We start from the raw sequence: 14,332 nt of genomic DNA, 5'->3' as shown, positions 1-14,332 counted from the left end.
CAGTTTAGACAGTTTGCAAGAATGTTTAGCGTCCGTGGTATGAAAATGATCGCTGGGAGACGCTGGCAGAGCGAATGAGTCTTTAGAGACTTGTGAGTGAGGGCATGGGTGCAGTTGCCAGATCCAGCTATTATAAGTGTTATTGGACTTGTCTTGTCTCTTGTCTTTGGAAAACTCCACTTCCAAATTGAAAATATCCTGATAATTTACTCACCCCCATGTTATTCAAGATGTTCATGTCTTTCTTTCTTCAGTTGCAAAGAAATTAAGTTTTTTTTAGGAAAACATTCCATTATTTCCCTCCATACAGTGGACTTCAAATGGTGTTCAACGGATTAAGTTTAAAAATGCAGTTTCAGTGCAGCTTCAAAGGCTCTAAATGATCCCAGCCGAGGAATAAGGGTCTTATTTAGCGAAATGATCGGTTATTTTCTAAAAAAAAATTACAATTTATATACTTTTTAACCTCGTCTTGTCTAGCTCTGTGATGCGCATACGTACTCTGTGCACTGTTCAAAACAGTTAGGATAGGTTGAAAAAACTCCCATCTCATTTTCTCCTCCAACTTCAAAATCGTCCTACTTTGCTGCAGAGGTACCCGACCCAGTGTTTACAAAGTGAACATGCAAAGAAGGTCAAACGCCCTATACAAAGTTTGACCTGGTGTGTGGCCAAGTATGGTGACCCATATTCAGAATTTGTGCTCTGCATTTAACCCATCCAAGTGTACACACAGTAGTGAACATACACCCGGAGCAGTGGGCAGCCAATGCTGCGGCGCCCAGGGAGCAGTTGGGGGTTCGGTGCCTTGCTCAAGGGTCTCACCTGTTGTGGTATTGAGGGTGGAGAGAGTGTTGGTTATTCACTCCCCCCACCTACAATCCCTGCCGGACCTGAGACTCGAACCCACGACCTTCGGGTTACAAGTCCAACTCTCTATCCATTAGGCCACGACTGCCCCAAAGAAAGGTAAATCAGCGATGTAGGACAATTTTGTGCACAAAGTACGCATTCGCATTGCAGAGCTAGACAAAATGAGCATTTTAGGTAAAAAAATAAAAATTAAATTACCGATCATTTCGCTAGATATAAGACCCTTATTCCTCGGCTGGGATCATCTAGAGCCTTTGAAGCTGCACTGAAACTGGATTTTTAACCTTAAGCCGTTGAACACCATTTGAAGTCCACTGTATGGAGGGAAATATTGGAATGTTTTCCTCAAAAAACTTAATTTCTTTGCAACTGAAGAAAGAAAGACATTAATATCTTGGATGATATGGGGCGAGTAAATTATCAGGACATTTTTATTCTGGAGGTGGAGTAATCCTTTGTAATCCTAAATTTGACACTTTAAGAAAGTTAATGAAGTGGTAAGTTGCAGTTTATGGTCAGCGATTATCTTTATCGTATCTTATTTGCAAAAGATTTGAAATAATTTCAGTTTTTTTTTTTTTTTTTTTTTGATAGCAATATCTGGCAACACTCCATCGCCGGCACTTAATCTGACAGTAATCAGAAAAGCCCATGAACAGATTATTACTACCAGGATAGCACATTCGGTAAGGGAAACGTTATCAGTGTTGCCAAAAATGGTTGCATTTAACACTAGTACACAGATCTGTAGAACAAGTAGGTTACATCAAACACTAGCCATGAAGAAGTCTATGCTATGTCATTCAGTATAGTTAAATTTTCAGAAACATTCATAAGAGCACTAGACAAAGTTATCTTTAAAGCAATGATTATTAATGAAATCTATAACAGTACAGTAGATGTATTGTTGCATGATTAATAAACAACTGATAAAATGATCCACCCCTAACATATAGTAAATTCTTAACAAATTTTGATACAATAAATATGGTATAATTTAAGACTGTTCATCCCTCCAAAACAGAGAAAACATCTTTCACAAACATGTACATCTGTCTTTTTTAAAGTGTTAATGAGTTGTATTTGTAGATGAGGATAGATGGATGGATGGATAGCTAGATAACACTTTAATCTCTGTTGTAGCTTGTATTTTTATGTATTTATTGTATTTTTATGAGGATTTTTTTAATTTTGCACTGCGGCACTTTTGGTACTGCCAGCTTAAGATGTATTATTTATGTTATAATATTATTTATGTTATATTGTGTTACTTATTTGTAACCCCAGACACAATCTGTGGACTTTCTTTGCATTTTTCACAATGATTTTTGATGGAAATATGCAGAATTCAGTGGAATAGATTTTAAACATGGTAAAAATACTTAAAAAGAGATGATAGTTCAGTTTATTGGTAACTAAAATCATCAGCAATTTTACTGTATAAACACACACTTTGGATAAAAGCATACATTGATACAAAAGCATAACTTGCGATACATTGCTCGTAATATTCTTAGAGGACATGATGCCCCCTTTCTGTCGGGAGGGGAAATAATGAAAGGCTAATGCTATTCCCAGTGATAGTGTTTTCAATGAAACGATCACCTTTAGGCATTATCTCCATTCTCTCCACTTAATCAGACAGAATTGACTCTTGTTTCTTCTCCCTCCCAGTCTGGCTGCTTATTGAGACAGAGCGATACATCACGGTGAGAAACTCTTGAGGAGCTCTGCCATTGATCTACAGCACACGCACGCACAAACGGATGAGCCACTAAAACAATCTCGACATCACTATTGTTCAACTCCGTCCCATTCACCCTCTCTTTTTTCTTGCAGTAATGATTACCCAAGATAAGCACTGCTCTGAGAAAACCTCATTATTCCCTCTGAGCCAATAGAGAGACGAAACAGCCATTCAACTTCAGGTTCTACAGCTTTGTGATGCCCATTTATACTGCAGGCACTAGGCGGCAGATATTTTACATCGCAGCTGTCATTTGTGGATGGCTGCAGTTGTTGACGCTCTTACTGTAACTTGCCAAGTGCTTTGTCCAATACCTGTGCATTTATTCAGATTTATTCATACAGCAGCAGGATACGGTTGTTATTGGTGAGTATAGTTTTTCATATGCATTTTTGCTTTGAGACAGACTTAACATGCAGTCACATTAGCAAAGTTTCAGCAAAAAGGTCCATTTTCTATTGTCAATAGATTTTTGAACCAATCAGTTTTCTTTTGACCGCTGCAGCAAGTTTGACAGGCCAACAAAGCCCTTTTTGCAACAAAGCAAAATTACTGGATTGAAATTGAAATTACTGTATTTTGTTGACAAAAGATGCCTGAACAGCGGTAAATGTGACCGCCTTTTAATAAATTCACATGCTTAGGGGCTTTTTTCATATGTTGGTTCAGTTCAACTCAATAACAGTGTGAAGTTCATCAATCTGAAATGAAAACTATAAGCAGTTCTACAAAAGGCAGCAATGTAATTATTCTGTTCAAGTCAGTTCATTGTTGATTCAGTTCAGTTCAATACCAGTGTCATTTCAATATCAGTGGTTCAAGTTTAATTTTCTGAAGCAACGAGAATGCTCAGAGAAAACAAAAATAACTTTTTTTTCAACAATCTTTTCTCTTCTGTGTCAGTATTTGACACACATTCACAACAGTCCAGTGACGCATGCTTGTGTATTCCTCTGATTGTAAATAAGATGCAGCGCATCTAGGTTTTACGTCAGAGCGCCGGCTCCTGCATTAGCAGCACCACACACATGCGTTGTGGTGATTTCATGAATGCTCAACGGAGACTGACACGGAAGAGAAGAAATTGTTGAATAAAGTTGTTATTTTTGTTTTCTTTGCACACAAAGTATTCTCGTAGCTTCAGAAAATTAAGCTTGAACCACTGATGTCACATGGACTGTTTTAATGATGTCCTAACTACCTTTCTGGGCCTTGTACATGTCAGTTGCGTTGCTGTCTATGCAGGGTCAATTAGCTCTTGGATTTAATCAAAAATATCTTATTTTGCGCTCCGAAGATGACCGAAGGTCTTACGGCTTTGGAACGACATGAGGGTGAGTAATTAATGACATAATTTTCATTTTTGGGTGAACTAAGCATTTAAGCACAAAACTTTGCAAAAGCCCCAGCTGGTCCTGGAATGACACAATCATAGCACTAGGCAATGCACTAGGGGGTTATCTAGTCACTGAGGTCTTCACTGAGGATCTGTTCTGAGGGCTTGTCTCATCGGCGTACAATATGCTGATATGAATGTAATCATTTTAATTCCAGGAAGTGAATCGCTGAAATTAATGACATATAATTTTGTCAAATTTTGCGTGCACGTTTGCACTACATTTGCACTACATTCACAGCAGATAGACGCAAGTGCTGTTTGGTGTTGACGCTTTGCAAAAAAAACCCAAAGGCTCAAAAACCTAAAGCACAAAAGTGAGTCAAGTAACACTATTTATTTTGACCCAAACATACTGTGGTTCTGATCCAAAAATACAGTGTGAACAGAATAAATTTTGGCCAAAGTCTGATTTGGACCAAGCATTCGACCCAAGTGTGAAGGCAAGTGTGTGACTATCAAATGATCCTGTTCATACACAGCTTACATAAGCAGTGTGAATGTTCTGAATGTATAAGAATGAATAGCTAATGTTGAGAGCCTTTTCTGTTCTTGCAATAGCTGTAAATACCTCTAACAGTGATAATAAATATCAAAAACAGTGACTTCCATAACGCTGGAAAGTCTCATTATAGTTAACATGACGCTATTTGATACAAAGCTCAACAGAGACACAAATTCATCCATTATCTGACAGTGGCTTCGAATTCTTGAGTGTAGAGCGAAGCATTCAGGAGGGACCCAGGCAACAAAACTGATAAAGGCTCCGATGGAAGACAATTACTGGAATAACTCATACCCCACAGGAATATGTGAAATACACACGTCAAGTGTGTGAGCAGTGTAGACTGGTTATACAGTAGCACTGTATGATGTGAAAATTAGTTTTACAGTGTGATTCCATTTACCCAGCACAGCTTAACCAAAATATTATATTCAGGTGTGAGCAAAGAAAATGCAAAGTCCATTTGTCTATACAGTCGTTTATAACTTAGCATACTTACCACTCTAAAATGTGTAAAATGTGACTGATGCCATATTCTGCTGCTGTGTGATTAGTTCCCTAGTTACTGGCATCTTTCATGTCATTGATATACAAAAACCTGCAGAATAGTTGCAGTAAATTGGTGATTTGAGTTATCAGAGAGACGGAGCTAAATGGTTGGACAAAAGAGAACAGAAAAAGAACAAAGTGGATAGAACTTGAGAGTTTTTGGCTGCATATCTAAAATAAAAATCGAATTTTGTCATTATCAGGTTTCCATCATAAGTTGGGAATTTAACTTATGCACAAAATTGGAATATCGCATAAAACATTTGCGAATAAGCACCGTTTCCATCCAACGAGTTAGAGAGAACAAAATTGTCACTTCCTGATAAACTGGCACTAAATATCACAAAGAAAAGTAGGAGAAGCCACCGATTATAATAATTCTCAAATATAATAAATTACTTGCACTTCGAGAGAGCAGATGAAACAATAAATGCTTTCGGAGGTGAATGTCAGGAACACAGTCGTGGCAGACCATTCTGGCAGGCAATTATATAGAAATACTTTGACGACAGACTTTGCTCGGGCACTTCAGAATGACCATAACAACATTTCAGATGCTGTGCAACAAAATCAGTCTGCTGGTTAGTCAGGTTATGCCATCTCATCGCGCAAAGTCACATGATGCTTTTGAACGCTCATGCGGGATTTATTCGCTAAATGCGTTTCCATCTCTCATTATTTGCATTGAGCCTTTTTCGAAAGTCAAAAACTCCCTCAAGCGAGTGTAAATTTTTTTGGGGAATTAAGGGATTTTTTTTCAAAAACATAGCTAATGTTTGTATGTAAATAAAAGCTTAAAAAAAAACTGTCATTATAAAGTGATCATGTCTCTTCAGAAGACTTGAATTAAACAGCTTGATTCTTATGAATTATTTCTACAATGTTTTTATGTAGTTTCTGAAGCTTGAAAATGCTGACTTTCAATGCATTGACAAAAATATTAAAATATATGAAAATATAGTATATTAAAAATATTTCATTTGTGTTCCAAAGATGAAGAAAAGTCTAATTGGCTTGGAATGACATGAGACTGAGAGTAAGTAAATGATGACAGAATTTTCATTTTTGAGTGAAATAACCCACAATTAACTTCCGATCTGTTTTTCTCCCACACAGTTTTTATATTTGTTGTTCTCTAATACTTCAGGAAAAGCATTAGCGAACTGTTTTTTGATAAATGATGCTCTAGTTTTTGTTGCGGCATTCAAAACCCCCCTTCTTCCCTGAAAGTGGTTTTGTTAGAGCAATGCAACTCTAAGCTGTTCAGCTGATGCTTAATTGAAACACAATTTTATCATTTAATTAGGAGCACATTTCCTCTGAGAGACCGAAAGACAGATACAATGTGTGTGCGTGTGTTATTTACTGCCTCAATTGTATACAGATCGCGAGGGAGCAGTGTGCGTTTTCTCATATAGCGATCACTCCTTAAGCTGGCCTGATTAGACTCAAGAGATCAAACTCAGCATATCCTTGCCTGTAATACTTTGGACCAGTGACAACCTATTACATACCACAGAAAGACCTAAATATTTAGTCTGTCCACTTCCAAATTACATATCACAATCATTATATCTTTCTCAGAAATGTTTGAACAGCAAACAAGGTGAATTTCTATCAAAAGTGCATCCTACTCCTATGATTTTCTGTAAACTGCAATAGCCCTCTCATGAGCCCTTTGTGAAGTAATTCATTTGAAGGTTTGTTCCAAACGAGAACAACAGTGGAAGTAAAAATCCATAAATTTTCTCAATATAATTTTCTTTTTTCTACATAAAGCTTTCAAGACAGGCTGACTATTAATATATGGTATATGCTTCTGTTAAGCCCTAACTCATAAGTTTTGTTTTGTTTTACTTTAATAATAATAAAAAAATCCAGGTAAAGCACTACACTGCTAATAAATCCTAAAAAACGAATTCAGCCAATCAGAGAACTACAAAGAACAAATCAGATGCTATTTAATATTTTTGTGGAAGCTGTGATACTTATTTTCAGTATTCTTTGATGAACAGAAAGTTAAAAAGTTATAGATGTCGGTCACCTTTCGATGCATCTTTGCTGAATAAAATTTCTTTTAAAAATGTTATTTATCATACATATTTAAAAAAAAAGAAAAAATTATATATCTATTTGATTTTTTATATAACATTTGTTTTTACATTTTATTTTTGTATGTTTATCTTTTTTTAATTATTATTTTCCAGAATTCTAACTAGATACTGTTCGCTGAATTAACCAATGTGATAAATTCATGTGACTACTATGTAGGGTGCTACTGATGTAAAAAATTAAATTAAATTAAATAAACTACTAAATAGTATATAAATAGTAGCAGTAAACAGTACCCTGTGGTATTTAGTAAGCTACCCAAATTTAAGTTATCATTGCTAGTGTTGTTTCTAGGCGTTATATTCTGTCATTAAATATCAGATGGTTTTAAAATTGTATACATTTTATGGATTTGTATATATTCATATTGTGATAGCCAGTGTAAAATGCTGAATCCAATTTGGCCAATTTGAATCGGAAGTGGCTTTGAATCACATCTATTCAGGAATCAATTTCAAGTTCTCAGTCTTTCAGTCTTTCCCTTGCTAGGCATTTTATTCAGTAGATACTGTACATAGAAAAAGCTTGATATTAAGTGAAATGCTGCAATTACTCATGGCTCCATGTGGCTTGCCTGAAAAATACAATCTTCTCAGTTCTGCTTGTACATTTTCCTGTGTTTTAAAAGGAAAGTGGGCTTGTAATTCAACATGTCTTATTCACTTTCAGCTGGTTCCAACATATGTCGGTTGCCAGGGAGGCCACCATGTACTCAAACTTTTTTTCCTCCTCCCTTCAGACATTGTCTGACACTTCCAAACAAGCAAACATAAAAAACACAGCGTTGGTTTTGCTGAGCCAGGTGGCTGCAGTTGTTGAGACTCCAATGACCTACCGATGCACACCAGGTCCATGAAGCCGTACATGGCGTAACAGATCTGGAAGAGCAGGTCCTGCCGTTGCCACTTGGCCGATGGGCTGAGCGAGGACCAGACCAGCCAGGAGATACTGGCTATCAGGAACAGGGAACCCAGAACAGCTGCAGCTATCTGTACTTTCTCTATCACCGTCAAAGAGATGGCCTGCCACTGGAGATACAAAAAATGTTAACTAATAGATAATACAGTATCAGTACCACATTTAAGAGCACATGAAAAACAAGACACTGCAAAATATTTATTCATTAAAAAAGTAATATAAGTGACTAATCAGTCAGAATTATAGAGAATGATACTATGAAAAGCTACACTCCGACTCAAAAGTTTGGGCAGAGTAATTATTTTTAATATTTCAGCAAGGATGCATTAAGATGCTCAAACGTGACAGTAAAGACAAAAGATTTCTATTTCCAATAAATGCTGTTATTTTGAACCTTATATTCATCAAAGAATCCTGGACAATGTAGCAATGTATCCTTGTTTACTCAAAAATATAGCTGTTTTCAGCATTGATAAAAAATAAATGTTTCTTGAGCAGTAAATCAGCAAATTAGATTGATTTCTAAAGGATCATGTGACACTGAAGACTGGAGTAATGATGCTGACAAGTCAGCTTTGCATCACAGGAATAAATTATATATTACAATGGAAAAGAGACAGTTTTTTTATACCTTTGATCAAATAAATGCAGTCTTGGTGAGCAGAAAGAATATTGTACGTAAATAGTATGCAAAAATAACAGTATTCAAAACACTGTTCTTGCCTTACCCCAATTCACTACGGTCTTACAAAAATTATTGATATTTTGAGCAATTATAGGGCAGTTTTTATACTTCATGTATACATCATGTCCATAATCAAAAAAAAAATGGTCTGGCTACTCGCTCATAATACGTATTTTTCATATATATGCCATGTAGACATTCTTCTAGCTGTCATTGGCTCTTGGTATAGAATGTCAGATCTATCATAGTCAAATCAACCAGAGAAAAGCACAACAAAACAACTCCGTGAGTAATTTGTAATTTTGTTTCAATCACAGATGGCAACATAGAGGCCAAAGTTATGTGGTACACCTTTAAAATAACTAAAACAAACCAAAAAGTAGCATATTTATCATCTGAAAGTCAGATCAAAAGAAAATAAAAAAAGACAGAAAGTAAAATCAGTAAGAGCAGAAGCTTTGAACCCAGAGAAGTATATAAACAACTTGAGCTAACACAGTATGAAAGGAATAAGATAAACACACCGCTACTGCTCTCAGTATTGTGGTGGTAAAATAGTACAGCGATCAGATGGCTAGATCATGGTGCTGAATGACTACCATTTTCATTTCTCATACATGGTAACCCAAGATGCACTACATGGCCAAAGTTTGTGAACATCGTTTTCTGATTCAGTCAAGCATACAGTCATGTAAAAAATGGGAGATACTATTTTCTTTCCCAACATAACAGTGCTCTCTGCACAAAGCAGGATCCATGAGGAAATGATTCACTGACTCTAGTATAGAAGAACTTGGCTGGACTTCACAAAACACCAACCTGAAATTCACTGAACACCTTTGGGATGACTGTGAGTCTGGCCCCATCGTACAAAATCAGTATCTGACCTCACTGATGCTCTGGTGTCTGAACGAGAGCAATGTTCCCTGCAGCCGTGTTCAACTGTCTAGCCTTGCCAGAAGAGTGGAAGAGAGGACTGATAGCTTATTAATGCCCCTGTTTTTGAAATGAATTGCATGGTTTTGCTCAACAAACACGTGTTGGTGTCATGTTCAGGTGTCCACAAATTTTTGGCCATGCAGTGTACTTCAAAGAATACCAATGGTGACCCCCAAACAGTCGAATATTCGCAGAGCTGTTATGATCATGCCATTTTGGCTATATGGGGGTGCTCAAGGTCTGACTTCACATAGAACTACCAGTTTTCTCCCAATAAGTTAATATACAGCCAATTAAGATAATAATGTAAATAAGAATCTGAAAAGAATGTAGCTTTAAATGAATAATTTAACAAGCGTGAATAAATCCAACCACCCCTATAGATTTAAGTTTCACTTTTTATATTCCGTGACCGACAGAGGAGCATCTTGGCGGCAGGGATTTAAATCTTTAACAAGACTCAAATTGATACAGGCAGAGTGAAAGACTGGATTTTTTTCAATCAGGTAGGGTACAAGTGATTTCAAAATATTTCAGCCGGTTCATACAGTATATATGGTGTATTATTTATCTCGTATAAGAGGCATTTGGTTAAGCTGCGCTGCAGTAAAGCGCTTCATATTGTAGTACTATGGTGATTATCTCTTCAGTGCGAGCAGGACAAACAACAATGCGGAATATTAATAACTGGGACTGGGACTGTCATATACATAACATTATCATGAGAACGCTATTATAATAAAACGCTGTGAATGTTTAGAGTTTATTTGCCATGTTTCTGCACATTGTTGTGTGAAAAACGCGTCCACAAAAGGAGTTCATTCAGAGCCGCGCAGACACGTTCATGTGCATTCGGGGAAATTTGTACAGGTAGCCTTGCATAAGTCGTAATACTAACATTATGTTTTATAAATAATGAAGCGTTTTCTATATGAGATAAATGATGAATTAAAAACCTGCTATCAAATGCTTCATTCTACTGGTCATCTTCAGCGCACGCAGCTCAAAACAGAAATGCAGAACATTAATAACTACTGTCATATACATAACGTTATAATGAGAGCACTATTGTAAAAAAGGTTGTGAATTCTTAGGGTTTCGCTGATGTTTAATGTTAAATATCTTTTACTCAAAACATAAAACATTATTTTTGTATCTGCGAGGCGTCCGTTACACATTTTCCCTGTGTGTTTACGTCAGTAATTATGACTGTTGAATGCCTGACTTGACTCTTGGTAATGTATTTTGCCCCTGTCCCCAAACATATGACTCGACTATCGGCAAGATTCGAAAATTCTGACTCCTTCGAAAATTCCTTAGTCGTGGACACCCCTAGTGGACAGAAATGAAACATGTAAACTCTTCAAATTTCTAATAGGGTTAACAAAAAATTACTTTATATGACAATATATTTCAGATATGGAAATTTAACGTATGTACATACAGTATTACATATTTGCCTATGGGTGCCTCCACTACATTTCAGAAAAAAATATAGTTTTTCTTTTAAATAAAGGATTTGAGACCTGCTCGGAACCTGATAACAATAATGTCTGATTGGGGAACAAATCATTCTTCAAAGGCAATTCTCAAAGAACTGATTCATAAATCACATTTAATAATTCATTTTTGAATTCGACTTATCCAATTGCAGCAGTTCACAACTCACTGATTCAATGATCCGGGCTAATCAAGTCTCAAATCACTGAATTGGTCTTGTCTAACTAAAAATTCTTAATAATGTCAGACCAAGCTCTAACCTACTTAAAATCTATCCTATCTGTGTAACTGGTGCATTAGACCCCTCTCTCTTAGTAGGAGAATCTAATAATAATAATAAGGAACTTATAGATTTGTGCTTTTACTTTTAACACATACTTTTGCATTTTTTGTACTAAGTCCACATAAGCCCAGGCAGAGTTACCTGTAGCGGGTTCTTGGTGCTGATGGCGATGACCTGGTATTTGTAGTAGCAGAGTTCACAGCTCCAGGATCCTCTCTCACTAATCCACTTAATAAGACAGGGCTCATGAGTGCAGCGAACAGAACCACTACAGCGACACGGGCTCAGCAGCTCTCCCTGCAAGACACAATACATGCTTACATTACCAGAGGCTAAACTTCCCCTGAAATAATCCCAAAACCACTGTACATAAACTCCCGGCTCAATGATAAATAAGATAAGATACAATATAACAATCTTCCAATCTGAATAAATGTGTGTATACTTGTTTCCACCACGGGATTAAAACAAAAAGTTAATTGCTACTTTTAATGTCAAAATTTTGTAAAAAAGGTCAAAATAGTGAGATATAAACTAACTTTTTCTTACTATTCTTTTTCTCTAAATTCTGAATTTACATATTGCAATTTAGAAAATTTTCATTTCATATCACTTAAAGATATGGAAGCTTGTTTCCACCACATAAAAAATAAAAAAGGGAATTGCAACTTTTCATCTCAGTTTCTTTTCTTCTCAAAATTGCATGCTTATTTCTCATAATTCTGACTTCATGTCTTGCATTTCTGACTTTTTGTCTTTTTGTGAGAAAAAAAGTTTAAATCGTAAGTTATTTTAAATTAAATATTCTATATCTTTAAGTCAGGATGAAATGAAAATTTTCTAAATGCTGATCTTTGATCTTGTGCATATGATTTGTGCATATGTTTCCTTTTAGTTTCTTTTTTTTGACCTCGTAATTTTTAATGGTGACTCCAGTCATTTCATTTTCTCGAACCCTGTCCCTGCAAGCTTGTGTTCATCTCAAAATCCAACCACCGGATGTACAGAACCAAATCCCCACTCTACATTTTTTTTTCTTTTTCAAAAATCCATTACACTTGGTTGTATATCACAGTACGGAAGAAAAGATCTGTTGCTACTTCCATTTCTTTACGACTTTCAGGTGCGGTCACAATTACAAAATAAAGTCTTTTTTAAAGGAAATCCACACCATTGGGAGTTCAAAAAAAGTTTTGAACTCCCAGCAGATTTTGCTTGTGTTTAAGTTTGTCAGTTCACTTGAGTTGGCCAGCAGAAAGCTGCTTGGCTTGAAAGCGACTTCTGTGTAAGTTGTGTTTTATACATCTACACCACTGAAAAATGTACTTTCTTTAATCGCTATTTAAAAATGTATTAAAAATATTTATTAAGGTAAGTTTTTATTTTTTTAAATTTTATTTTACAAATATAATGAATTATAAATTCATAAATATTACATGTTTGGAGAGTCTTACCAGGTGACATTTCACAACCTAAGCTAACCTTGCCTTGTCACAACAAAAAAGTAAAATTATCTGATATTTCCTGACAAGTTTTTCAAATAATAAGCAGTGAAGCAGTTCCAACATCTTCATTATTATCGCAGGACAGTGTTGTATCATCCTAACATTTTTGACATTATGCCGACAAAAATATCAAAATTAATTTGAATTGAGACTTCAAAAACATGCTCATCATAGAAGAGGTATATTCAAGCCATTTTATGTATGAATTGCATTATTAATGTATTTTTAAATAAATTATTATATCCAGTCCAAAACATGAGCGTCACATCATTGACCCATCCATTAGTTGTACAAATTATTAACGAGGAACACTTAAGAGTTACTTGGGACAAGCCCCAGTGACCTTCACAAAAACTGTACCCACGGGACATTCACTTGGGAAAGCTGGTTTAACAGTGTTGCATGTCTTGTTAAAAACTGTGTTCAGTTTGACTTCAATAGATAAGAAAAACTCCAGAATCCTTTTTCAGCAGCAAAGGGACATAATTTGATTGATTACTGCTTTGCAGTTCATGTGAATCATGCATAAACCAAGACAACAAACCCACTGAAATCACACGTCTTATTGCAGGCTTAAACATTTCAAGTGCTGCATGTCAAAATATCTTCACAGAAGCCTCACAGCAGTATTTACGATGTTTCAAAACAGCACACGTTTCAAACGTGCCTCTAGTGAGATTTGTGTGGGTGACAAATAGTTGCCTAATCCAGCGTGTTTATTTTGAGCTCATTAAACCAGTGCAAAGTATATCTATACATTCGTCCGGTACTATTTACACAAGAGTGAACATTCGTCATCGCAAATTCCATTCCTTCGTAAATAGAAACCAGACACAATGAAGGCATCTATCATTTGGCCTTACAAACACATACAAATACACACACCATAATGAGGGATGACCAGATAAAAGCATCTGTTTGGTCCCTGGCAACAGTGAGCTGGGACTTGCTCACTGATTGGAGCTGCGTCAAACCGATCCCTATGGCACTGACAGAAATTACCTTCATGTGCTGATCAGATTCGCTGCACCATCTTTTTTAGATTGCTTCAGTTTAGCACCTACATAAGGGGTACTGAATTTCCATCAGCATAAAGTATGAATTATTTACCCAGAAGGAGATATTTAGGGAGAGATCAGAATGGCAACTCAAATTCCCTTCAAGTTATGCATGGTAAGAAAACACAGATCACTACTTTGCCCTGGAGCTCTGAGTAGCGGCGCTAATGAGCATAGTTTCCAGCAGTCGGCTTGATGTCCCTCACTGAACTGACACACTCATTTAGCTCTACATGCGCAGGGTTATGTCCAACTCTTTAGC

General features: G+C 36.2%; 1 protein-coding gene across 2 annotated transcripts in view; it reads right to left on the bottom strand.

Moving 5' to 3' along the window:
* Positions 1-14,332, bottom strand: part of marchf4a (membrane-associated ring finger (C3HC4) 4a) — a 45,173-nt gene that overhangs the window by 5,092 nt on the left and 25,749 nt on the right. For both annotated transcript variants that reach the window (XM_079424473.1, XM_079424474.1), the window contains 2 exons: positions 11,649-11,804; positions 8,018-8,210 (listed from right to left, as the gene is read on the bottom strand). In XM_079424473.1, the coding sequence (XP_079280599.1) occupies positions 8,018-8,210; positions 11,649-11,804 (349 nt within the window). The remainder of the gene's footprint in view (positions 1-8,017; positions 8,211-11,648; positions 11,805-14,332) is intronic.

This window comes from Barbus barbus (genome assembly GCF_936440315.1).
Source record: "Barbus barbus genome assembly, chromosome: 8".
NCBI classification, from domain to species: Eukaryota; Metazoa; Chordata; class Actinopteri; order Cypriniformes; family Cyprinidae; genus Barbus; species Barbus barbus.
This window is presented reverse-complemented; position numbering and strand designations above follow the sequence as displayed.